The 26774-nt window shown below is 42.5% G+C and overlaps 3 protein-coding genes and 1 long non-coding RNA gene across 4 annotated transcripts in view; 3 read left to right on the forward strand and 1 right to left on the reverse strand.

Moving 5' to 3' along the window:
• Positions 1-26774, forward strand: part of LOC148096455 (uncharacterized) — a 147335-nt gene that overhangs the window by 41754 nt on the left and 78807 nt on the right. The window lies entirely within an intron of this gene.
• Positions 48-21045, forward strand: LOC148096458 (ribonuclease inhibitor-like). The gene is made up of 3 exons (XM_087835766.1): positions 48-247; positions 10395-10589; positions 20868-21045. The coding sequence occupies exons 1-3, from the start codon at positions 48-50 to the stop codon at positions 21043-21045; spliced, it is 573 nt and encodes a 190-aa protein (XP_087691892.1).
• LOC148096459 (uncharacterized) lies at positions 15911-16981 on the reverse strand. The gene is made up of 4 exons (XM_087835767.1): positions 16520-16981; positions 16327-16387; positions 16110-16292; positions 15911-15990 (listed from the first exon to the last, which is right to left on the reverse strand). Exons 1-4 carry the CDS (start codon positions 16979-16981, stop codon positions 15911-15913), a joined length of 786 nt encoding a protein of 261 aa, XP_087691893.1.
• LOC148096460 (dynein axonemal heavy chain 5-like) lies at positions 23183-24863 on the forward strand. The gene is made up of 4 exons (XM_087835690.1): positions 23183-23282; positions 23498-23663; positions 24339-24444; positions 24692-24863. Exons 1-4 carry the CDS (start codon positions 23198-23200, stop codon positions 24818-24820), a joined length of 486 nt encoding a protein of 161 aa, XP_087691816.1. The 5' UTR covers positions 23183-23197; the 3' UTR covers positions 24821-24863.

The following is a 26774-nucleotide window of genomic DNA, read 5'->3' on the forward strand; positions in this document are numbered from 1 at the left end:
GAATCTATGAACAAATATGTTTAATAATGCTAGATGAATAAAAGAATATGTCTCCATTTTTATCCTTCCTCAGGCTGACAGATTGTAAACTCTCAAAAAGAAGCTTTGAAGCATTGTCTGAAATTCTCAGCTCCCCATCCAATCATCTGAGAGAGCTGGACCTGAGCTTCAACAAGCTGCAGGATTCAGAATTGGATTTGCTGTGTGTTGGACTAAAAAGTCCTGACTGTAAACTTGAAACTCTCGGGTAAGGGTACAGACTTTTTGACACTTTTTGACTCTTAAATCTGTTTATCTTGATGTGGACGTTCAAAGTCAGCACAATTTTCCTTTTAAGTTCCTCAGTTTATATTTTTGACTGTCAGGTTGTCTGGACAGATGTTTTTATTTTTTATTTTTTTTACTTGTCCCTAAAGTCAGAACTAAACTCACATGTAGATGACTTTCTGCTACTAGAGCAGCCTTCCCAAAGACAGCAGTGTGTTTTCATGCTTTTAAAGCCAAACTCACCTTTCTGACCTGGCTTTCATTTATTATCTATTTTTATTTGTTTATTATATATTTATTTCTACTGTTTAACTACTGCTCACATCTTTTATCCTCCTTTTTAATTGTTCATTTCTTTTTACCCAGTGTTTTTATATTGCACTTTGTATTTGTCATCTATATTTATCATGCACTACTTTGCTCATTTATTGTTTGGTTTTAATGTTATTAAATTGTGGTTCTTTTGGTATTCTTTACGGCCAAAAAGACACGGCTCAAAAGTGGTCTATTTGCTTTAAAAAATGATCTTTATTTTACATATCCGGATATGGAGACCTGAACACACAACACACAACCCCAGGTCTGAAACACAAAACAGGAAGCCTAGTCATTTATATAGACGTCACACACACTTTAAGTTTCGATCAAACACTCTGCTTAGTTTCACTTTTTGCCTGCAAAAGCATGTAATTTTCTGTCAGTCCTGTCGGCACAGAGTGTATTCAGAGTTGGGCCTTTCTTATAAAGCAATATAATCAGCATATAAGTATTTAAGATTATAAATTTAAACCTCAACAATGTTCTTACCTGGTTTGTTTGTTTGTTTGTTTGTTTGTTTTGCTCAGTTCTGATTATTATTAAATTTGTAACTGTAGTGATTTGTGTGTGTGACAGGGAGGCACTGATAGGGATTTTTGACACAAGTTGTTCTTGTAAAATCAGTCTGTGAAGGTTCTCAGACATCCAGGTCACCGTAGTCTAAGGAGCCTGGAAAGAAAAGCATCTGGACTTCTTTAAGTTTCCTTGAAGATGTTCCACCTCTCATCAGAGAAGCGTCTTCAGTTCTAAGGGTCAAATGGTGGAGTGGGGCAGTCAGTGAAAGTGCAATGGTGGTGGCTCAGGGTTTGTATGTTTGGGGGGTTCTGAGGGAAAAGATGAATGCAGGTCTGGAGTTGGTGTGTTAGAGCAGGGAGTGAATTCAGCATCCTGACAGCCTGGATGAAGCTGTCTCTCAGTCTCCTGGTTCTGGCCCGGAGGCTCTTCAGTCTCCTCCCTGATGGCAGCAGGTCCTGACAAGCATGTTGTCAGAACCTGGGGCTTTGCGTGTGTTGATCCTGGCAAGGGATCTCCACACACTGTCTGGGGATAGTGTCACCACCCGATCATTGGGAGGGGGGGTGGAGTCTTCTTTGCTGGGGTGTCGTTCTGTGTCTCAAAGCGAGAGAAAATTTCACTTAGCTCTTACGGTAATGTGGTGTACCCGACAGCGGTTTGAGGAGTGGTCTTGTAGTCTGTGATGGTCTGTATCCCTTGCCACAGCCTCTGAGTGTCTCTGCTGTCACTGAAGCTTTGCAAAATCCTCCTGGAGCACTGCATTTACACCTCCCCAATGCACGTGACAGGTTTGCCCTTGCTGTTGTTAGGATCACCTCATCCCCAGCTTTCAAGGCTGCATTTCTCACCCTCAGGAGCCTGTAGACCTCACCTGTGAGCCATAGTTTCTGATTGGCCCGGACAGTGGTCTCTATGACCTCATCGATGCCTTTTGAGATGTAGCCAATGACAGTTTCTGTATATTCCTGCAGGTCTGTGGTGTTGTCATGTGTGGCGGCCTGTTTAAGGATCTCCCAGTCTGTGGTGGAAAAGCATTGCAGGTCCTTCTGGCCACACACATACCTGCTTACGAACTGGTTTAGTGACTTTGACCAGGGGCCTGTATGCTGGCATTAGCATAACAGTGATGTGATCAGAGACACCAAAGTGGGTGGGTGGGGGGCTTTGTAAGCTCCTCTCTGGGTGGTGAAAACATTGTCCAAAATGTCGTTTCCTTGTGTTGGAAATTCAATGTGTCTATGCAGTAGTAAACATAGGGGGTGTCCAAATTCATGGGCTGCATCCTCCTGAGGACGCATTTGTAGACCGATTACGTTACAGCGACACGATGAAGGCTGTCCAAATTCATAGACTCCTCCGAATGAAGCCGACCAATGCGTCCTCCTTTTCCCCGAATTTAAAGGATGGGTCGTGTGTGTCCTTCGTGGCCCACCATATCCCATAATTCATAGCATGGCCCAGCCAATTCCACTTTCCGGCAATGGCGGTTGCTACTAAGTTTTTAATATTACTCCTATTACTCTTTCTGGGTCACAAAATAAACGTAACATATTTTCAGGCGAGAATGTGGCTGTGTAAACTTTAAATATCTGCTCAGTTTATCAAGATATCGCATATTTGCAAAAGTGCTCCGACGTTTCTGAGACGTCTGTTACCCATCAGTTCGATAGCTCGCTGGGAGCTCGAGGGTCACTAGAGCCGCCGAGAACAGCAAACTCCCGGCACATCATGTTCAGATCACCGCGGTTTTTCGCTAGTCAGGTTAAACGTAATATATAAGTGACTTAGACAACCTAAAAATGTTATTGTTTGACTTTTTTCAGTGTTTTATTTGTTCCTGAGTAAATCAGTTTGGCGGAGATTAAAGTTATTAGATTAGATTAGACAAAATAAACCTTTACAGTGGCTTGCAAAAGTATTCGGCCCCCTTGAACTTTCCCACATTTTGTCACATTACAGCCACAAACATGAATCAATTTTATTGGAATTCCACGTGAAAGACCAACACAAAGTGGTGTACACGTGAGAAATGGAACGAAAATCATACATGACCCCAAACATTTTTTACAAATAAATAACTGCAAAGTGGGGTGTGTGTAATTATTCGGCCCCCTTTGGTCTGAGTGTAGTCAGTTGCTCATAGACATTGCCTGATGAGTGCTAATGACTAAATAGAGAGCACCTGTGTGTAATCTAATGTCAGTACAAATACAGCTGCTCTGCGACGGCCTCAGAGGTTGTCTAAGAGAATATTGGGAGCAACAACACCATGAAGGGATAAAGTTACTGAGAAATTTAAAGCAGGCTTAGGCTACAAAAAGATTTCCCAAGCCTTGAACATCCCACGGAGCACTGTTCAAGCGATCATTCAGAAATGAAAGGAGTATGGCACAACTGTAAACCTACCAAGACAAGGCCGTCCACCTAAACTCACAGGCCGAACAAGGAGAGCGCTGATCAGAAATGCAGCCAAGAGGCCCATGGTGATTCTGGACGAGCCGCAGAGATCTACAGCTCAGGTGGGGGAATCTGTCCATAGGACAACTATTAGTCGTGCACTGCACAAAGTTGGCCTTTATGGAAGAGTGGAAAGAAGAAAACCATTGTTAACAGAAAATCATAAGAAGTCCCGTTTGCAGTTTGCCACAAGCCATGTGGGGGACACAGCAAACATGTGGAAGAAGGTGCTCTGGTCAGATGAGCCCAAAATGGAACTTTTTGGCCAAAATGCAAAACGCTATGTGTGGCGGAAAACTAACACTGCACATCACTCTGAACACACCATCCCCACTGTCAAATATGGTGGTGGCAGCATTATGCTCTGGGGGTGCTTCTATTCAGCAGGGACGGGGAAGCTGGTCAGAGTTGATGGGAAGATGGATGGAGCCAAATACAGAGCAATCTTGGAAGAAAACCTCTTGGAGTCTGCAAAAGACTTGAGACTGGGGCGGAGGTTCACCTTCCAGCAGGACAACGACCCTAAACATAAAGCCAGGGCAACAATGGAATGGTTTAAAACAAAACATATCCATGTGTTAGAATGGCCCAGTCAAAGTCCAGATCTAAATCCAATCGAGAATCTGTGGCAAGATCTGAAAACTGCTGTTCACAAACGCTGTCCATCTAATCTGACTGAGCTGGAGCTGTTTTGCAAAGAAGAATGGGCAAGGATTTCAGTCTGTAGATGTGCAAAGCTGGTAGAGAAGACCCTAAAAGACTGGCAGCTGTAACTGCAGCAAAAGCTGGTTCTACAAAGAATTGACTCAGGGAGCTGAATAATTACGCACACCCCACTTTGCAGTTATTTATTTGTAAAAAATGTTTGGAATCAGGTATGATTTTCGTTCCACTTCTCACGTGTTCACCACTTTGTGTTGGTCTTTCACCTGGAATTCCAATATGATTGATGAAATTGATTCATGTTTGTGGCTGTAATGTGACAAAATGTGTAAAATTTCAAGGGGGCCAAATACTTTTGCAAGCCACTGTATTAATCCCCCAGGTGGTTTTCACACAGCTGAATAAACGTCAAACAGAAAACTGATTAAGCAGATGTGTGAGATGGTCGAGAGTTTACACCAGTGTCCTGTTATATTTTAGATAGCAAGGAGCAGACAGCTGATTTTATTAAACTCCACCGTTTAATAAAACGGTGGAGTTTAATAACTGTTATACATACAGGTATAACAGAACAGCGATGATGCTAATCTGAAGGCTAGACGGTCCCATTTCATAGCCGTTTACTTCTGGACTACCCGACCTTCTGAGGACCCGGCCCACATAGACCACGAAGGCCGGGTCCTCAGGAGGATGCAGCCTATGAGTTTGGACATGACTAGAGATGGACCGATCCGATATTACGTATTGGTATCGGTCCGATACTGACCCAAATTACTGGATCGGATATCGGCGAGAAATAAAAAATGTAATCCGATCCATTAAATATCAAAAAAGCACCTCACAAAATTTGCTACACAGCGTAACTCGTCTCATAACCGTAGCACGTAGCAGCAGTATGCATCACGTGATAGAGTGGATGTGTGTATTTGTAGCCTAGCTAGCAAACCTGCATTTCATCAGGAAATTTTCCCAGAGAGAAGTAAAGCAAGTGTGTAAGTTCATCTCTGAATGTCTGTAAAGCGTTCCCACGTTAAGCTTAACAACCGATATATGGAGCGACTGCCTCTCTCCCTCTCTCTCTCCTGCTGCTACTTCAATCGTGAAACTGATCAATGATCAGCTGATCGGCTTTTCTGTCGCGAGTCCGTCTCTCTTCTTTGTTTTTGGCCCACTTCTCACCAGAAAGAGGAAACCAGCGGCTGAACAACAGCAGCACGTTTAAGCTTGATAAGCTGTTGTTAGAATTTATTTAATATTACCTTCTACACCAGGATCTTTTTCTACGCAGCTGACGGCTGGTAACTGTGCAGGGGCGGATCTAGCAAAGTTTAGCCAGGGGGGCCGATAGGGCATGAACAGGGAAAAGGGGGCACAAAGACATACTTTTCTTTCTTATTCTCATTTAAAATATCTAGCTTTTAATAAATAATTATCTGAATCTTACACCCAAAGTTTTAATCTGATGTAAAATGTATAGAAGTCCATCACTGTATATAGTAACTGTTAAGTCTAATATACCCTAGTAAGTTATAGTATTTTTCCTTTGAAAAGATACCATCTGTGCAGTCTGCAATTCTGTTGAAGAAAGATGTTGAATCTATTTAATTATTCTTGAAAAATAATTTAGTTTTGTGCATTTTCCCCCTGCATCAAATTAAATTTGATTACATCGATTAAGCATCATGAGGTGGAGGGTGGTTCCCTATTTTTTTTTTGCTGGGAGTTTGCAACTCTATTAGTTAGGTTGCTTAATATTTCTGCTAAGTACTCTTTAAAATACCAGAATAGGGAGGATGGAGTAGGTTTAAGTTTATTAGATTGATCAGTGTTGCTGAACTATGAAATATTTTGGGCGCAGTGTATTTTTTACATACAGGTATAACAGAATAGCTTTAGTGTTGTTATTTATTTAAACTTGAGTATAAACTTATACAAAATGCAGCAAGATATTAAAAAAAACGTTTTATTGATTAAAAAACACACTATATCGGATTCATATCGGTATCGGCAGATATCCAAATTTATGATATCGGTATCGGTATCGGACATAGAAAAGTGGTATCATGCCATCTCTAGACATGACCATAGTAAAAGTTAGTGGAGTCTGACCAATGACTATAGAAAACATGAACGACGTGACAGCTCCCCAAAAGTGAAGCCAAAACGTCTCGATCGCCCCCTGGTGTCTGGCTGCAGTATAGGTCATAAACCCCGCCTCCTCCATGTTAGCGGATGGGACTGGGGTCAGACTAAAATAAATTTATTCTCCTCAGATATTTTTCCAAAGATTCTTTCTTTTCTTATCAATAGTTCTCATCACGCTGATTTATGTCCAAGTTTGATTCTAATTCCAACAGCGGTGATGTTAAAATGGTGTGTAACGTCATCATAGCAGCTTTGACTGGCAGCTGCAGTCACGGAGAAACTTGCGTATCTCTGTTCGGGAATAGCAGATAGAGCGTAGGCTCTGAGAGGAGGGCCAGCGTTTACATTACGAAGACACGACCGAGTGTTTTAACCTGACAGCCTGAGGTGTTCTTCAGTAAACTGGACTACCCGACAGAAGGACCCGAGGCCCCGCTGCACTTTTTCGGTAAGTTAAACGTGTTTGTAAGCTACTCCGTAACTACCGTCCTTAGCTCGGTCCTGAGACCTAGCTAGCTAAGATGAGCACTCGGCTGTCAGGGTTTGTTTAGCTAACCCGTGCAGGTGAATGAATTTACCCTGACTAAAGAAATCAAGAAAAACGCCCCGGGCTACTCAGTCACTAATTACCGTTACTGTACTTTTATTACAAGTATTATACTGTAAAGGCAACAGGCTGCACCCTGCTGCAGCTCCTGTGCAGAGCTGATTATTAAATATCTTATTAAACAGCACCATGTTTTCAGTCTCCACATGTGTAAAGACAGTAACACCAACTTTGAAAACCTGGCACTTCAGTAACTCCTCATTAATCTGTAAAAACTGATCAAATAGCAAAGCCCGATATTTACTGAAACCAACGACTTCCTCTTGGCAGCTTAAGTTAAAATGTTTGTTTAATTTTTCCACTGATTAATTTTTTAGCACTGACTGTATTTTTTATACTGAGTTTGTTGCAAATATTCAGGTTAAAAAACTGTCTGAAATATTGTTAATGAGGTATGTTCACAAACACACATGTGCAGAACTCTGTACAGCTTCCATCCTTTAAGACAAATCGTTTGAAGCATTAATATTTCTTGTTCAATACCAGTGCTGATACCAGTGCTGATACCAGTGCCTCTGTATGTTGTGACCAGGATGCAGCAGCAGACTGAACCAGAACTGAAACCTGCTCCATCATCTCATCTTTGCAGATGTCCATTTACAAAGCTCCAACAACTCAAAGGTGAACATGATATTGGAACATCTGTTAGTATATAAGGCTTTTTTTAAATAAACAGCTCATGTGTCAGCTGTCAGCAGAACTGTAGGACTGAAAAAATGTAAGAGAAGAGAAGAACACTCCCGAGTGTGTGAGGACAGAAGGATCAGCTTTATTTCAGATTTGAGAGATAAACTTTATATTTCAGTTTGTGATGATTGTGTTCTCGTTGTGATTACAGGAGCCGTCCTCAGATTCAGACCTCAGCACCACCCAGTGACAGCAGACAGATCATCCTATAGCTTCAGTCTTTGTAGTAACTCCATAATTAACTGATGAAAACAGTCCAAAGGTTAAAGTACCACATGTGCTGTCAGTGAAAGCTGCAGCTGTTTAAAGATAAAGTTAAAAGGATGAATCACCCATGTAACTGTATCACTGTATATCAGCATCAACAGGACCTGAGTTTGGTGTTTCAGAGAGCTGTTGTCTACGTCTGTGTGCTGTCATTGCTCAGTCTGACCGAACGACGAACAGACTCAAGTTTGACTTTGAAACAAACTGTGTTGTTAAACAGTTTCATGGTTCAAAAAACAAAACAATCAAAAACACTTTTTTCATACTTGTGTTAAGTTTTGTAAAGAAATGAGACCAAATTGATTGTGAGGTTAAATGTGATAGAAACAGCTCACACTGACATCCATCCTAATCAAACATGAGTGTCATGAAGCCTGTTTGCAGTTATTTGCACTGTTTTCCACTCTGGATGTTGTTTCTGTTCAGCTGTAAGTATAAAAGGCTCCATTCTACAACCTGTTTGTGTTAGTTATTCAATAGAAACATTATTTTGTGCTGATGTTGCACTTCTTTTATTAACAACAAAAGAGTTTTTGACGTCCGCATCAAAATACAAAGATCAGTATTGTCTAATGTTTTGGCTGCAGTGTGTTTTTGCAGACAGGTATAACAGAACAGCTTTAGTGATTAGATTGTTTAAACTTGAGTATGAACTTATACAAAATGCAGCAAGATATTAAAAAAACGTTTGATTATAAAATCGACTTTATTGGATTCATATCGATATCGGACATAAAAAGTGGCATCGTTCTATCTCTGCTTTGATTAGAGACACAGCTCTGTGTTTTCCAATTTGTCATCATTTTGAAAAGTTTACATTTCTTCAGTGTTGAACAGCAGAAATGAGACTTTCCTGTCAGAGGTCATTTTTTAAAATATGAGGTGAATCAAGCATGAAAACCATGAATCAACATGTGAACATGAGCTGATGCTGCTGAAGTGAAGCAAAGTTACCTAGGTTTGATTACAGACACAGCTGAGAGTTTGTAATCTGTCATCATTTTAAAAAGTTTCCATGGAACAGCAGGAATGAGGCTTTACTGTCAGAGGCCGACAGCACTGAACACAACAGCAGACTGGTGGCTAATAAACAGTGAATGATGCAGAAACAGATGTTTGAAGCTGTTCTTGGAGTACACTGAGAGAGAGAGAGCTGTGCAGGCAGGAACAGCCAAAGTCAGAGAGAATTCATGAGCATATTTATCAAACATGAAGCAGAGTTTGGATCTTCTTTTGCTGCTGGTTCACTCAGTTTTGGTTGGAGACAGATGAAACCTGCAGCTTCAGGATCTGTGAGCTGTCCACTTTCAGCCCCGACGGCGTGTCCGTGCCGTCGAGTGAACGATCCACGCTCTGTGTTTCCATCTTTGTTTGTTTAGCTGCTCTCATTTACTGTTTTAGCCGTTTGCTGCTTGTTGAAATAGTTTGTGAGCTTTAACCTGAGATTCTGGCAAAATACATTTATATTAAACATCGATTCTGGATTGAATGAATCAACATCGTTTTATTCAAATTAAAACCATTTAAATGGGAACATTAATTTTTTACAGCCGCCTCTAATACTGGGTAATGTCAGCTGGTCCATGTGAAGCTGGGTAATGTCAGCTGGTCCATGTGCAGCTGGCTGTGAGGCTCAAGGAGCGTCTACAAAGTGCAACACTGAAAGAACATCATCCATAAATATTGAGTAATAACTGAACTCTCATACAGCGAGACTCAAATGCCTTTAAACATCAGCTTATCCTGCTGATCCAAGTCCAACACTGAGTTTGTAAAAAGATGTTTGTCAATCATTTTGTTTGGTTTCTGAGGAAAATGATTCAATAACTTGCTGCTAATACACAACATTTCATCATATTTCCTCATAACCCTCTTTTGTCTGACCATTTGATCCCATTTGAATTTGCACTAAAGGATCCACAGAGTTTGGTGACAATAATGACAGTAGATGTTTGTGTGAAAGTGCTGGAAGCAAATTAGTGTGTGATGTTCTTTCAGTGTTGCACTTTGTAGACGCTCCCTGAGCACTGGTCTCAAAGCCAGCTGCACATAGAGACCAGTGTTGTTAGTCCAGGTCAGAAGATGACTTGTTGGAATGAAAATAAGCTTGTAGTTTGTCTGCTTTAATAATGTGACTGGAAAAAGTTGTTGGACTTCAAATATGTCCATTTCTTTCACACTTCACCTTTAAAAGTGAAGCCATGTGGTTCCTGGAAGGAAAAACACGACTTTTTCAAGTCTTTTTCCTGTTTTTATGAGAAATGTACGACTTTAATGTGAAACATTCAGAGTTTTTTTTTCTTGTTGTGTTTGCTTGAAGCTGCTTCCTGTTGGCTTCAGCTGTTTGGAGTTTTCATTTTCTAAACTTCTACATTCTGAACCTTCTTCAGCTCTGAACAGATGATGAAACACTGAATGATTTCAAGCACTTTGTCTAAGAAACTTACATCTTTCATTCTTTATACAGATCGAAGGACTGTGGTTTGTCAGAGATCAGCTGTGATTATCTGGCAGCAGCACTGAAGTCCAACCCCTCCCATCTGAGAGAGCTGGACCTGAGTAATGACTACTTGTCCTTGACTAACAACAACCTGCGGGGTTCAGGAGTGAAGTATCTGTGTGGTTTCCTGGAGAGTCCAGGATGTAAACTTGAAACTCTGAGGTCAGTCAGCATGTTTTAGTTGTGCTGAGATGAATATGATGTGAAAGTTGTGCTGACACTAAACTGCAGACATCAGGCTGATATTATACTGATCCACACTGAGGATCTTCATGGTAAAGTCTGTTTTCTTCTTCTCTGGTTTAGTCCATTGACTGCAGCAGAACAATGTTCACATTTCAAACAGTGATACTCAACGTATGGTCCGCGGCCCACACGCGGCCTGCCCACCTTTCCTAATTCAGAGAGAGGGGACCCTGATTAACTGTGTAGCTTATTCCTCACAGTTCTAAGTATCAGACACAACAATGAATAATCCACAGCTGACTGTCTTTAGCAGGTCAAAGGTCACGGCACACAGCAGACAGTCAGAAATATTCTAACTCTGATCATTTATCAGTTGTGACACTGTGAGACTTGATCAGAGGTGTGATCATCACAGCAGAGGCCTTTGTGTCAAAGTCACTGAGGATCAAACAGAAACACATGAAGCAGATTTTCCTCTTCTGGCTTTTTATAGCAGATAACCTTCAAAATATTCTGCAGTCGATCAAAAACTGAAGCAAACCATGAATCAACATGTGAACATGAGCTGATGCTGCTGAAGTGAAGCAAAGTTACAGAGGTTTGATTACAGACACAGCTGAGAGTTTGTAATCTGTCATCATTTTAAAAAGTTTCCATGGAACAGCAGAAATGAGGCTTTACTGTCAGTGGCCGACAGCACTGAACACAACAGCAGACTGGTGGCTAATAAACAGTGAATGATGCAGAAACAGATGTTTGAAGCTGTTCTTGGAGTACACTGAGAGAGAGAGAGCTGTGCAGGCAGGAACAGCCAAAGTCAGAGAGAATTCATGAGCATATTTATCAAACGTGAAGCAGAGTTTGGATCTTCTTTTGCTGCTGGTTCACTCAGTTTTGGTTGGAGACAGATGAAACCTGCAGCTTCAGGATCTGTGAGCTGTCCACTTTCAGCCCCGACGGCGTGTCCGTGTACGTGCCGTCGAGTGAACGATCCACGCTCTGTGTTTCCATCTTTGTGTGTTTAGCTGCTCTCATTTACTGTTTTAGCTGTTTGCTGCTTGTTGAAATAGTTTGTGAGCTTTAACCTGAGATTCTGGCAAAATACATTTATATTAAACATCGATTCAGGATTGAATGAATCAACATCGTTTTATTCAAATTTAAACCATTTAAATGGGAACATTAATTTTTTTACAGCCGCCTCTAATGCTGGGTAATTTCAGCTGGTCCATGTGCAGCTGGCTGTGAGGCTCAGGGAGCGTCTACAAAGTGCAACACTGAAAGAACATCATCCATAAATATTGAGTAATAACTGGACCCTCATACAGCGAGACTCAAATGCCTTTAAACATCAGCTTATCCTGCTGATCCAAGTCCAACACTGAGTTTGTAAAAACCTGTTTGTCAATCATTTTGTTTGTTTTCTGAGGAAAATGATTCAATAACTTGCTGCTAATACACAACATTTCATCATATTTTCATATTTCTTTTGTCAGTGCTGGAAGCAAATTAGTGTGTGATGTTCTTTCAGTGTTGCACTTTGTAGACGCTCCCTGAGCACTGGTCTCACAGCCAGCTGCACATAGAGACCAGTGTTGTTAGTCCAGGTCAGAAGATGACTTGTTGGAATGAAAATGAGTTTGTAGTTTGTCTGCTTTAATAATGTGACTGGAAAAAGGTGTTGGACTTCAAATATGTCCATTTCTTTCACACTTCACCTTTAAAAGTGAAGCCATGTGGTTCCTGGAAGGAAAAACACGACTTTTTCAAGTCTTTTTCCTGTTTTTATGAGAAATGTACGACTTTAATGTTCTTTTTTTTTTAACTCAATTTTTATTATAATTTACAACATTGCAACTTGTACTTGTCAATGTTCACAAGTAGGACAGTTACAGGAATCGCAATGCAGAAATATCGATTAAAATAAGAACTGCAATTAGGAAGCACAAAACAAAACTGGGAAGCAAAACAAAACCCAAGCAAACAAACAAACAAACAAACAAACAGACAACAACAACAACAAAAAACAAAATAAAACAAAAACAAAAACTTTATGTAATATTAAATAACATGTGACAAACTTAGCCATAATTGAACAAAATGAAACAGACGTATGCTAAATTATTGAAACAGTAAACCATGTATGGGTCGCCAACGCTCAGCAAACAATTCTCTCTGAATCCGCAGAGCAGATGTTATTTCCTCCATCTGGTAAATTTCTCTTGCTTTATCAATCCACATATTATATGAAGGTGGGTCAAGATTCAGCCATTTAATAGTGATACACTTTAGTGCTGCTGTAAGCAAGATTCTTAAGAGATACTTTTTATTGTTTCCCGCAAAACCATTTGGTAATACTCCTAAAATGGCTAACTGTTGGTCTTTTGTTAATGGTTGTTGGAAAACTGTATTGAGAACTTTAAATATGTCGTTCCAAAGTGAGCAGATTTTTGGGCATGACCAGAATATATGTGAGTGGGTTCCTAAATAAGTACCACAATTTCACCAGCAGGTGTCAGGATTTGTAGGCTTTTGGCAATTCTCTCTGGGGTTCTAAAATATCTCATGACCACCTTCCATTTAAATTCTCTCCACAGCCCAGAATTAGTCACCAGATGGGCTTCACCGAACACCTCTTCCCAGGTGTCCTCTGAGATTTGAGTGCCAGTCTCAGCTTCCCACCTTGCCTTAATATCCAAAGTTGCATTTGTATTGAAACTCATAAATGCGTTATAAAAATTACTGATTAATTTTGGGGAGGAATTACTTTGAAATGTTTTTAGAAATATTTCCTCAATGGGTGAGGGCTCCAAAACTTGCCTCCATTCTTTATGTTTTGTCAAAAAGCTTCTTAGCTGCAGAAATCTAAAAAAGTCAGAAGAAGGAAGCTGAAACTGACCTCTCAACTGTTCAAATGAGCTCAGGTGCCAATTCCTCACAACATGACAAAGTTTATGAAGCCCGCTATGTGACCATGCTCTGAAGCCAGAGTCTTCCACAATAGGAGAAAAACCCTGCAGGGAGGAGAGGCTTGATAAAATTGAAATTTCTTTTGGAAGACCAAATGATTGTTTGATTCCACGCCAAATCTTTAGTGTGACCCTCGTCCGTTCCCCCTTATGCACATTTTTAATTGAAATGTTAGAAAAAAGCAGGGATTCCAATGATCTTTCACACATTGTCTTCTCAATGTTTAGCCACTGAGTTTCAGACAAATCCCGCACCCATACAGTGAGGGGTCTCATCTGAGCTGCCCAGAAGTAATATTTCAGATTTGGAACAGCCAATCCCCCCTGCAGTTTTGACAGTTTTAATGTTTGGAACTTGATCATCCCTCATGTGTATTTAGTCTCTGTGTCGCGCCGTCTGTGTTCCCACCCTCCATATTTTCATGCCCAGTCTTTTGTATTCTTAGCCATAGCTTTCCGTGTCTTCATGATTTATTATAGTATTAGTTCCCCAGTTAAGTTCTCTTCACTGTGATTCTGCCTTGTTTGAACCCCATGTCTTCAGCTGAAATAAAGGGTCGCTTTTCGTTCCAAACTCAGTTTCATGTCTTCGCCAGTGTCTGCGCCTGAGTCCTCCACACGGTCAGCCACTGCGACCGTGACACAAAACTACATGTTGTGTACAGCCAATCTCCTGAGCCTGTATTATATACACAGCGGTTACAATGACAAACTGAATACAATCTCATATCTACAAAACAGGCTGAGTCAAAGTTGCAGCTACGCTTATGAACATGGAGAAAAAACAGGCGAGTTATCAGCTCACCAGCTACGACTAAGAACAGCTAACCAACTATCCTTGAGATCTACAATGACCAGGGAATAAGGTCTACAGACAACCAAACTATCCTTGAGATCCACAATGATTTCAAGAAGTTTTTTGATATTCTCTCCTTGGGAGAAGATGCGATCGCTAGTCTGGAGGAACCCGTCTCTGTTGAAATTGAAACGGCCGTACGGAGCATGCAGTCTGGAAAATCTGCTGCCCCGACGGGTATCCATCTCATTTTTTCATAAAGTTTTCTGACCAACTGAATTCACTGTTAAAATCAACTTTTGAAGAATCCTTCCTCTCACAGTCGTTGCCTCCAACAATGCATCAAGCAGTGATGTGTTTAATTGTAAAACAGGAAAAAGACCATTTAGATTGTCGTTCAATATCTTTGTTCAACACAGACACCAAGATCCTGGCTCAAGTGTTGGCCCGTCGCTTACACATGTATTTGTCCTCCATTATTTCCCCAAACCAGACGGGCTTTATTAGGCACTCTTTTTTTAACATTAGTGCTCTATTAAATATCATTTATACCCATGTTAAAGGTGATACATTGGAAACTGTAATTTGGCTTGACGCAGAAAAGGCATTGGATCGGGTGAGATGGGATTTTTTTTTTTTTTTTTTTTTTTTTTAATAAATACGCTTAAAAATTGTGTCTTTAATTTTGTATCTTGGATAAAAGTATTGTATTGCTCCCCTCTAACAGCTGTCCGGACTAACAATAATCTGCCCCCCAGGACAGGGATGCCCTCTGTCGCCTTTTTGCCATTGAACCGCTAGCTGTTGCTCTGAGACAATGTGTTGGTGTTGAGGGAAAACATCGAGGAGGTATCAAACATGAAGTCTCTTTATGCCGACGACATGATTTTATTTATTTCCAACCCATCAAACAGCCTCCACAAACTTTTGGATAGACTTACAATAATAATACATTTTATTTATAGGCGACTTTAAGAGCCTCAAGGTTACCTTAATGCATACTTAAGGAATTTGGGACAATTTCTGGATATAAAGTGAATTTTGGGAAGAGCGAGGCAAAGTCTCTGTACGACAACTTGTTATGTAAAGGCTGTGTGCACGCAGGGCTGGTGATATGAAGGACCCAAAATGCAGACTCACTGAAATCAAAGGTGAACTTAAATACAGGAGGGACCAAAATGAAACAAACACACGGAGCCAGAGACAAAAAAAAAAAAAAAAAATACAGGGAGCAAAAGCCCAAAACAGAACAAAACAACAGCACTGCGGCCCAGCAACAGTCCAAAAGAAAACTGACAAAAAGCCCATGAAGGGCGCAAAGGCCCAGGCAACAGTCTCCAAAAGGTTCAGGAGGCCGGCCCGGAGGCTGACGGCACAACAGTCCAAACTCGGGCAGTTCAGGGGGGCGGCCCGGAGGCAGGCGGCCCAAGAGCCAAGAGGACAGTTCAGGGGGCCGGGCAGGTGGGAGGCACCGGCGGCGACAGAGCAGGTCAGGAGGCCGGCCGGGCGGGAGGCACCGGCGGCAACGTAGTTCAGGGGGCCGTCCATGACGGCAATGATGTCCAGTCATCGGCCCGAAAAGCGGCCGAACAGGACGTGCAGGACGAGCAGGCTGGACAGGACGTGCAGGCCGGACAGGCCCAGACAGCATGGGGACCTCAGGCGCAGATGAAGCTAGACGGAGCGAGGCAGGACCAGGCGACGCCGAAGGCGAAGACTCGGAGGCTGGACCCGACGAGGGCGGTGCTGCAGGGGATGGCGTGGTAGCCGCAGGTGGTGGCGCTGCAGGCGACGCAGGTCGCTGGACGGGCCCCTCGGACCCTCCAGCGGGAACAGGCGGCTGGTGCGGTCCCTCGGACCCTCCAGCGGGAACAGGCGGCTGGTGCGGTCCCTCGGACCCTCCAGCGGGAACAGGCGGCTGGTGCGGTCCCTTCAGTGGAGACTGAAGACGGCTGGAGCGGTTCTCCAGAACCCCCAGCGGGGCCAACAGATGAAGGCCGGATGGGCCCCTCGGACCCTCCAGCAGGACCAGGTTGCAGAACAGATGAAGTGGGTGTGATGTCAGAATGTCCAGAGTCAGAATGCTCAAATGGAGCATGCAATAAACAGTCACCGTCTCCCCCGAGAGGAGTTTGCTCAACAGTCCTGGAGTGGCGGCAGCCTGAATGCAGTTTCCTTCGGGATGAGGAAACAGGAACCGGTGGAGAAAAGGAGACCTCCTCCTCATCCTCCAACCACATAGCCGCCAGGAAAAAGGCAGGCGAACGAGGACCCGGCTGGTGTGGGGAGGGAGAGGAAGTCCGTGGCAGTGTTGAGACAGGTGGAGAGTGTGTGTTGTACTGGGGCAGCGGTGGAGAAGATGTGAGTGAGAGAACAAGCTCACCAGCCTTGACTTGCTCTCTCCAGGCAGTAATGGTGCCATCCAACTTAGTGTCCTTAGCAAACTGAGAGAGCTGAGAGTTATGACGAATGATAGCATCTACTGCACTTAGCCCGACTGCCATAGTCCGTAAATCCTGTGACTGGGCAATGCGGTCGAGCAGACTCACCATCCGCATCATCTCGCCGTTGAACTCAGAGGAAAAAGAGTCTGCGGGGTCCATGTTCTGGTCGCGATCTTCTGTTATGTGAAGGCTGTGTGCAAGCAGGGGTGGTGATATGAAGGACCCAAAATGCAGACTCACGGAAATCAAAGGTGAACTTAAACACAGCTTTAATGCTGAACTCCAAAAGTAACAAAACAGAGACTCCAGGGTGAACTTTACACAGCAAAAAAAAAAGGGGTAGATCGCAACACAGACACAGAGAAACACAGGGCTTAAATACATAGAGGGAGCAATCAGGGAATGGACAACAGGAGGGAAACACAGCTGGGGCAAATCAGAACTGACGAGACAAGGAAGCGTAAACTGAACACACTGAGATAAGACAGAGACCTACAAAGTAAAACAGGAAACACATAACACAGACTGAACAAAAGACACAGACTCACATGCAGGCACTACAACAGAGGGAACAGATGTGGGACCAGGGCAGACACAGACACTGACTGGACACGGGGATATAGCAGACAGGGGAGACAGCAACTAAGGATTACACAGAGACAAACCATAAGACATGACTCTAACGAAAACCAAAAGACTAGAAATTATAAATAATATAATAAACTCAAAAATCCTGGGTCAACGACCCAGGCATCCTAACAGTATCACCCCTAAAGGGCTGGCTCCCAGACAGCCCAACCTGAAACACCAAACAAAAAAAACCAACCCAACCAGGGCGGGCGGCGGGGGAACAGGAAGGAGGGACCGAAATAAAACAAACACACGGAGCCAGAGACAGAAAATACAGGGAGCAAAAGCCCAAAACAGAACAAAACAACACGTATTTTAGCCCCTTTTAAACCCAGCTATAACAAGTTTAAGTACTCGGGCATCTGGGTGACAAGAAAACCACAAAGACTTGTATAAAACCTCCTTTATTGTCGAAGCTTAAAGAGGATTTTGGAAAATGTGAGTTTTGCCTCTTTATATTTATGGTGGGGACGCAGAACAAGGAGCAAAGATGAATGTGATGCTGAATCAGCAGAAGACTTGGACTCATTTGAATCCAGCTTTGATATCAATGATTTCAATATGTCCATTTCTTTCACACTTCACCTTTAAAAGTGAAGCCATGTGGTTCCTGGAAGGAAAAACACGACTTTTTCAAGTCTTTTTCCTGTTTTTATGAGAAATGTATGACTTTAATGTGAAACATTCAGAGTTTTTTCTATTGTTGTGTTTGTTTGAAGCTGCTTCCTGTTGGCTTCAGCTGTTTGGAGTTTCCATGTTCTAAACTTCTACATTCTGAACCTTCTTCAGCTCTGAACAGATGATGAAACACTGAATGATTTCAAGCACTTTGTCTAATAAACTTACATCTTTCATTCTTTATACAGATTGCAGAGCTGTGGTTTGTCAGAGATCAGCTGTGATTATCTGGCAGCAGCACTGAAGTCCAACCCCTCCCATCTGAGAGAGCTGAACCTGTTCAACAACAAGCTGCAGGATCCAGGAGTGAAGCATCTGTGTGGTTTCCTGGAGAGTCCAGGATGTAAACTTGAAACTCTGGGGTCAGTCAGCATGTTTTAGTTGTGCTGAGATGAATATGATGTGAAAGTTGTGCTGACACTAAACTGCAGACATCAGGCTGATATTATACTGATCCACACTGAGGATCTTCATGGTAAAGTCTGTTTTCTTCTTCTCTGGTTTAGTCCATTGACTGCAGCAGAACAATGTTCACATTTCAAACCTTCAAAGAAGAAGAAAAATCCTCCACTGGAAAATTCACTGTGAAACTCTCAAACTCTTCATTCCACCTTAAAGTCTGTCTGACACTGAAATCCAAAGCAAAATGTGCGTTTGCTTTACAGACAGCAGTCCAACACAAACATACACACATCATCCAAAACACAGTCCAACATCCAAATCTCCTCCACTGCCAGCAGGAATGATGGGAAAGAGAAGGAGGAACACTCTGACATTCAGGGTTAGAATGAGTTTCATAAAGCAGACTGTGAAGATCAAAGCTGCATTAGAAAGCTTACATGAATGAATGAGTGGACAGAAGTGGACAGAGATCATCTGAAGCACTTCAAAGGCTTTAAATCAGCACATTTCTCTTTATTCTTTATCAACTCTCTTAGTTTCTCTCAGTTTTCTGTGGAATGAAGCTAACAGCAGGCTAATAAGATGCTGACCAATAGGTTTCTATTAAAAGTTGTAATTTGTATATGAAAAAGTGCTTTGGCTCAGCAGGGATCAGCTTACAGGTAGAATACAGCTGCTTGATGGGATTAGCATGTCATAGCTATCTACCAAACTGCTAACTGGGGAATTTCAGGCCATCTATGGATCATTATTGTTAACTGTTTATTCAGCTTAGGCTCACAGGGCTGCAGCCTGTGCCCTAGCTGTCATAGGGCAAGAGGCGTGGTCCACCTGCACAGGTGAGCAGTCCATCACAGGGCCAACAGAGAGAGACAGAGAAGCACTCTCTCACATCCACACCTACAGCCAATTTAGAAGCACCAATGAACCTAAGCAGCATTTCATTGGACTGTGGGAGAACATCCAACCTCCACAGAAAGGCCCAGCTGACCAACAAGCTTCAACCTACAACCTTCTTGCTTTAAGGCACTAGTGCGAACCACTTTTCCCCATTTCAGCCCAAATCCTGCATCTTCCTGTTTCTGACTCCAGGCCAGCTCCACTAACACTTTCTCATCAGACACTGCCACCTAGTGGAGGAAGTCTTAGTTCCATTTGAAGCTTCAGATGACAGTTAGTTCCTTTACAAAAAGTTGGAGGTGGTGGGGCCACAGCACCATCATCACTGAGTGCCATAGGACACTTAACCTTTGTTTCCATATGCTGGGAACTTCCTGTTGTTCCAAGGAGGACTGGAAAATGTGTGAAAATCTCCCAGTCAGTTCCTCACAGCACACTTCAATCATTTCCCTCCCACAGCATCAGGACCAGGGCTTTTTCTCTCTTTGGTCCCACTAAGAGATTTCCACACAAACACCTCATCAGTGGGCCTCTCAGAGCTACCAGCCCTTTCCTACAATCACAAATCTCTTCATTGAAATCAATGATATCAAAGCTGGAATCAAATGAGTCCAAGTCTTCTGCTGATTTAGCATCACATTCATCTTTGCTCCTTGTTCTGCATCCCCACCATGGACTTCATTCCTTTCCAAGCCAGCCTTGAGTGTCCTTTATTCAGCTCATCCTCTGCTTTACTTTTACACCTGATTTTAGCTGCTTTATCTCTCTTTCAACAAGTTTCTGTGCCTCAATCTTTTTCTTCTCTCCCTCATAACAAGACAGTTTCTTCTGCCTGAGAACATGTTGGAGTGATTTACTAATCCATGGCTGCTTATTGGGGAAAATACTTCCTGTTTCCAAAGTAATCCCCATTTTTCCCAGAAAGAAATGTCAGTAGAAATCGATGATCTAAGTGAGAACATGAGCCTTTAAAAAGTCCCAGTGGGTGCAGTCAAAGCAGTCCCTCAGTCCCAGTATAGAGTCTTTGGTCCATACTGGAACAACTGTGTGCCCAGTTTGAGCTCTCTTCAGTGCTGTGACCTGACAGACCCAGAGGGGCCTTCACATCACATTTAGAAGCTCCCCTAATGGAGCCACAACACATGTCCAATACTTAGTCTGTCTTGTTGGACCAACTGGAAGAAATGATTCAAGGACTTAGTCATAGAACAGAGATTCAAATCTCCAAAATCCAACTGGCTGCATCAGGACATATAGTCTGAAACTCTGCACAGTTTCCTGTTTGAAGCTGCTTCCTGTTGGCTTCAGCTGTTTGGAGTTTCCATTTTCTAAACGTCTACATTCTGAACTTTCTTCAGCTCTGAACAGATGATGAAACACTGAATGATTTCAAGCACTTTGTCTAATAAACTTACATCTTTCATTCTTTATACAGATTGGTGAGCTGTGGTTTGTCAAAGATCAGCTGTGATTATCTGGCAGCAGCACTGAAGTCCAACCCCTCCCATCTGAGATTGCTGGACCTTTGGGACAACAACCTGAAGGATCCAGATGTGAAGCAGTTGTCTGATCTTAAGCAGAGTTCAGATTACAGACTGGAGACTCTGGAGTAAGTAGAGTGATGGAGTGAGTGGGTGGTGCTGTCAGCAGTATTGTACTAAACACAGTCAGTATGAAACAAAGATCCAGTGTTTCCTGTAAAGCTGCAGCTTCTCAGTGAAGCTGTGAGAGGAGAACGGTGACAGGCTTCAGGATTGGACACAAACACTTCCTGTTTCTCACCTTTATGGTCACCATAGTAACGGCTGACACTCTCTGATCAAACACTGTCAACAGCCAATCAGCTCTCTGAACAAAGCAGCACGCAGACCAATGACTGCATTGATTTCCAAGTTTAAAGCAGTGAAGAACACAGTCTGTAGGTGAGGAAGAATTTAGTGAGAGCAGATGTTTGGATGGAATTCCTCCAGTTAACAGCTGGAACCGTCCATCTGGATTGTTGGGCTTGTTGTTGGGGTTCCTACAGAGCTCAGAGTGGACACACCAAGGTTCTTCTAATGAATGAAAGTCCAAACTCAAACTAGGAGGGAAAAACATTTTCAGCAACTTCAATAAAAATCCAAAGATTAGAAAAAGTGAAGCAACAATGAGTCCTAGTACAGTACCAGCACTGAAGTCCCTGCTGCTCTTTATACTGGATGTGCTGCATCACTGACTGACAGCTGATGAAGAGTCTCTGGAAACACTCGTTTATCTCCTCTGCTCTTCCTCCTTCTCTCTGCAGGTGGAGGCCATGATGGTAAACGCGACGGTGTGTGTGCTGAGAGAGGAGCAGCTGTGTCCTGATGATCCAGAGAGGTTGAAGCAGCAGCAGCTTGTGTGTACAGACGCTCTGACTGGGCCATGTTACTGGGAGGTGGAGAGGAGAGCTTCATCCAGCAGTGACTGACAGAGGAATGAAGTGCAGATGACTGTCAGTGCTGCAGAGTGAACTGCTCTGAGAACAGCTCCACTGTCAGACACAATGTAGAGTCCAGCATCACCCCTGTGTGTCCCTCTGGATCTGACAGAGGATCATCAGTGTATCTGGACTGCTCTGCTGCTGCTCTGTCCTTCTACAGTCTCTGCACAGTCTCTGTCTCACTCTGGAAAGATTTTACAACTTGTTGTAATTACAGAACATTAATATAATATTCAAACATGTGATCTTCTCTTTATTTCTGAATCTTTACCAAATAAAGAAAAACCAAACTAACAAACAGAACCCGTCGTGTCCTTTTTCACCACATCTGTGAATCTTTTCTGTGTTTTTCCTCTTTTCCTCCTTCCTGCAGCTCCATCTTCATCATTCTGTGTCCAGTATATGTGAACATGTCCAAAGCATCTGAGCCTCATGTTACCCGTTTGAGTTACGCCTGTCGTTGTGTTGTGGTGTATAAATAAGGGGCAGGAGACAGCGCTGGATCTCTGAGTTCTTTACTGTCAATTTCTGCAACATCTGCAATATATAGAAATGCAAACCTGTGAGCTGTGTGTGTTGTGCATCTGCTCGGCCACCTCTCCTCCGGCCATGCTGGAAGCAGCTGTGCGTTTGACAGTTTTATCGACTCTACAATAATCGAACAAATTAAATGTTCAAAAATATCAACTTAAGCACTTCAAAGTCAACAAAAAGCTTAAAACAATTAAATAATATTTCACTGAAAAAACAACAGCTCATAAGAACGATACACAAAATAATACAGAAACAAACAAATCAATTTTATTAACCAGGATCCAATGTTTTTGTCACAAACACTGAATCAGCTGATTCACTCTTTATGTTTCTGAGTTTGTTTTGTGATTATAGTTCTGGTTTCTGTTTCTGTGTCTTCACTGTGTCCCACGTCTCCTTACTCTGGACTCTGTGTTATATTTCCTGTTTTACTTTGACAGTCCTGTGTTACTGTTTCCTGTCTCGTGTGTGTAATTGGTCCCAGCTGTGTTTCCCTCCTGCCTCCCGTTCCCTGATTACTAAACTGCGTCCACGCCGCCGGCGCTCCTCTCCACAGCTTAATCTTATTTGTGTGCAGTTCTCCTCCTGATGCTTTTGGCTGTGAATAAGGTAAAAAGTGAAACACATTAACCTTTGTTGTTATTGCTGACCTTTGACCCTGTGCCCAGTCGTGGGGCTCTGTGCAGGACGGCGCCTCGTGTCCACACGTCCGGTCCTTCCTGTCCTCGGTGGATCAGTTTGTCAGTAATCTGAGCTCAGCCCGACTGAACATGGAGAGAAAGTTCCAGCTGCAGCACGTGGAGCTTCCTGACGCCATCAGCCAGCTGAGCAGCCCTGCAGACTACAGAGCAGCAGGTATGAAGCTCAAGCTGTTCACATCTCACACAAAGAATAAGACTGTTGGAAATACAGGAAACATCATTTAAAGCTTTAAAAATCAACTCTCAGCTAAATCAAACCAGTTTATCTGTGGAAGCTGAAGGAAGCATCTGACCTGAGACGATGGCTTCTTTGAAATAATGAGTCCGTGTTCACGTGTGTTTAGAGGAACTCGTGTGTTTCGCTCTCAGCCAATAACAGTGAGCTGGTGGAGCGTCTGGAGGAGGTGTTGACCCTGTGGACCAATCAAATCAAGCAGGTGCTGACGGAGAGCGAGCAGATGAGGAAAGAGGCCGACGACGTCGGGCCGTCGGCCGAGCTGGAGCACTGGAAGAGCCGCACGGTGACCTTCAACAGGTAGACGCGTCCTCTCAGCTGGATCTCCTGTAGCGTCAGCATTTACAGGTTTCACTTTAAACTCAGTTTATCAAACATGATCTGACGTCTGTGGACAGAAGCTCCTCAGACCTGGAACAGTTTAGTCTCCACTCTGAGACTTCAGGACAAAACCACTTTTACACAATATAACTTTCTGTTCTTTCTCTTTCTGCTCTTTAAAGTTGAAATGTTCCAAAATATTCATGTGTTTGTTTGTTTGTATAATAGTTTTTAACCCTTTCATGCAGGAATTATGACGACATCAATCAGGATTTATTCTTTAGTATTTTTATTCATCTTTAGGGATGAAAAAAGATTTTTGAACTTCATTTTTTTAAACATGTATTTTTCCATCTTGGTTTGAAGAAATGTTTTGTGCACTTACACTGGCTGACCAGTAGGTGGCAGGTATGGCGCGACACATCAGAGTCCAATGTAGAGGTTTATGTGCAAGTACAACATCAACACTGTGTGTGTGTGTGTGTGTGTGTGTGTGTGTGCGCGTATCAGCGAAGCTTCCACAGCGTCAGAGACAAACTGAGAGAAAACCCTGAGAACAGACAGTTTGACTTCAGCTGATCAGTAACTGACTCTGAGTCAGAGCGTGTCAGCAGCGTCACGCTAACCTTTACACACGTGTGTGCGTGTTTTCAGTGAGAACTACATCTTCGGGAAGTTTGACTCTTTCTGCCACCGTCTGGAGAAGATGGCCGACATGGCGTCCACGCTGGAGAGCCTGGCTGCTCTGCAGAGCATGAAGGTGGATGATTGTCAGATTAGAAACAAGTGACTCCATCAGATATTCATCAATGCACAATAATAATTATAATAAGACATTTATAATATAAAAATGGTCGAATTAAAGTCAATACAAAGCTACAGTGATGAATGGACATTTGTAATGATTTTCTATAAATGTATTTCCTCCTTTTATTATTTATTAATCGTGTCAAAAGTCTATTTTCCAGAAATGAGACGGATTCAAACTGAGCTCAGGTGTGTTTCAGGTGGAGGGCGTGGAGAAGATCTGTGTTCGCTACCAGACCATCGTCTCCACAACTGAATCCAAGACCTGTGACGTCCTGGATCAGCGCAAACTGGAGGAGATTTCAAGGGGAAACAATAGAATCAGATAAACAGAATAACATACGATACAAAATAGAAAAATACTATCTGTCATTTAGCCTGTATGACAATAATCATTTAATTATACTTTGAATCTCAGTGTTTACGTGAATCCTAGTTGGTCTTCACAGTATTGGCCAACAATAACAATGATTGATTGGATCATTACTCACATTTCTTTTTTAAAATCAGCTGAGAAAAGATCTCATTTCAGTTTTTCATCAGAGGTGAAGGTCACCGACTGCCAGACAGTCACAGGACTTACAAAGATACAGAAGACTTGATTTTCAGTCTCATGTGCATCCCTGTGCTCTGCTGCCAAAAATGAATCTTGATTTATTTGAAAATTCTAAAATGATTCAGATCATTCTCCACTTTTATTATTATGGTCTGTGTGTCAGATTGGGCCTGAATATTATTCCAGATATGCTTCCTGACAGAAATCTTCTTCTTTTCTTAATCCTGTGTTTGTGGAGCAGCTTTGTGCTTTCAGTTTCTGTCAAAGTGTGTTAAGAAAACAAAAAAGGCTCTACAGTGTGTTTGTGCTTTGGTGTTTTAATGGTTTCTTCTTCTTTGTAATCATAGAAAAGCTGGTGCTCAGAGGAAGAGGGCGGCTTTACTTGGTGTCAGTGACAGAAATGAAAAGAAGCTGAAATGAGTGAGAAGGACGATGAAGGAAACATCTGTGCTGTGTCTGCTCTGTAAGGAGAATCTCTGTGTTTCTTTGAATTCTTGCACTTTGACTGTCTGCTCTCCTGATAACTGATGATGGAGGAGAAGACATGAAAAACAAAACAGCTGAATAGAAACTACTGACTCTGCAGGACCCGTTGTCCTCAGTCACCATGTTGACCTCAAAAGGTCTCAATCACAAATGTGGTGTTACAGATGTCACCAATTACAAGCCAAATGTTGTGTATTACAAATGTGTTATTATCATGTAATTGTAAGTTTGTGTGCTGTCTTATCATCACATCCTAAAAGAAGAGCTCTTTAACAGCTCAGCAGAGATCAGGTGCTGTTGTTCTTTTGAACACTTCACCTTTTAAAACACTGAAAATGATAAGAAATGAGAGGCAGAGTGAAGAGAAGGGGCTCGACACACATCCTTGGGGAGCCTGTGTTCAGTGTTCTTGTGCTGGAGGTGTTGCTGCCGACCTGTCTGCCGTCTTCCTCTCAGGACATCCAGCAGCCAGTTACACAGCGAGGTGCTGATGCCCAGCAGATCCAGTTTGTGAACGAGTTGCTGGGGAAAGATGGTGTTGAACGCTGAAGTCTGTGAACATCATTCTAACGTATGAGTGTCCAGATGTGTGAGGGCTGAATAAGAGGGCAGTTGAAATCGCATCATCGGTCGAGCGGTTTGAGCGGTATGTGACTGACATGGATCCAGGTTGGAGGGAAGTTTTGATTTGATGCATGACGAACTGTTCAAAGCTCTTCATAATGATAGAGGTGAGTGGGACCGGACAGTCGTCCTTCATGCAGGAGGGACACGACTACTTCAGCACAGGAATGATGGTGGAGAGTTTGAGGCTTGTGAGAACAACAGCCTGACTCAGTGAAGGATTAAAGATGTCTGTGAAGTATGATTGGACTACAAATGTTCCAACCAACATTCATCAGTCCTATAAATGAGATGGTGATATTCACACAGGTCACTTTTTGATGGGCGGAGCAATGTAATCACGCACTGACTGATTTTACACGTTTGGTTTTTAAATGCTTTTCTTGTTTGTTTCACTACTAATATAGCTACTTTTGGATTATTTCTGTATTTATTTATGTGAGATGTTCTTTTTTTTATTTTGTGTTTGTTATTTGGTCGAGTGTGTGAGACAGATAAAGACTGGAACGGCCTGTAAACACAGTTATAGTGGAAAAAAGAAGCCAGTTTCTCTTTTTACCTCCCACTGTGGTGTTTTTGTTCTACATTTGAATCAAATGTTTTGGGTTTTTCTGAAC

This window comes from Neolamprologus brichardi, chromosome 23 (assembly GCF_056152115.1).
Source record: "Neolamprologus brichardi isolate AB-2024 chromosome 23, ASM5615211v1, whole genome shotgun sequence".
NCBI classification, from domain to species: Eukaryota; Metazoa; Chordata; class Actinopteri; order Cichliformes; family Cichlidae; genus Neolamprologus; species Neolamprologus brichardi.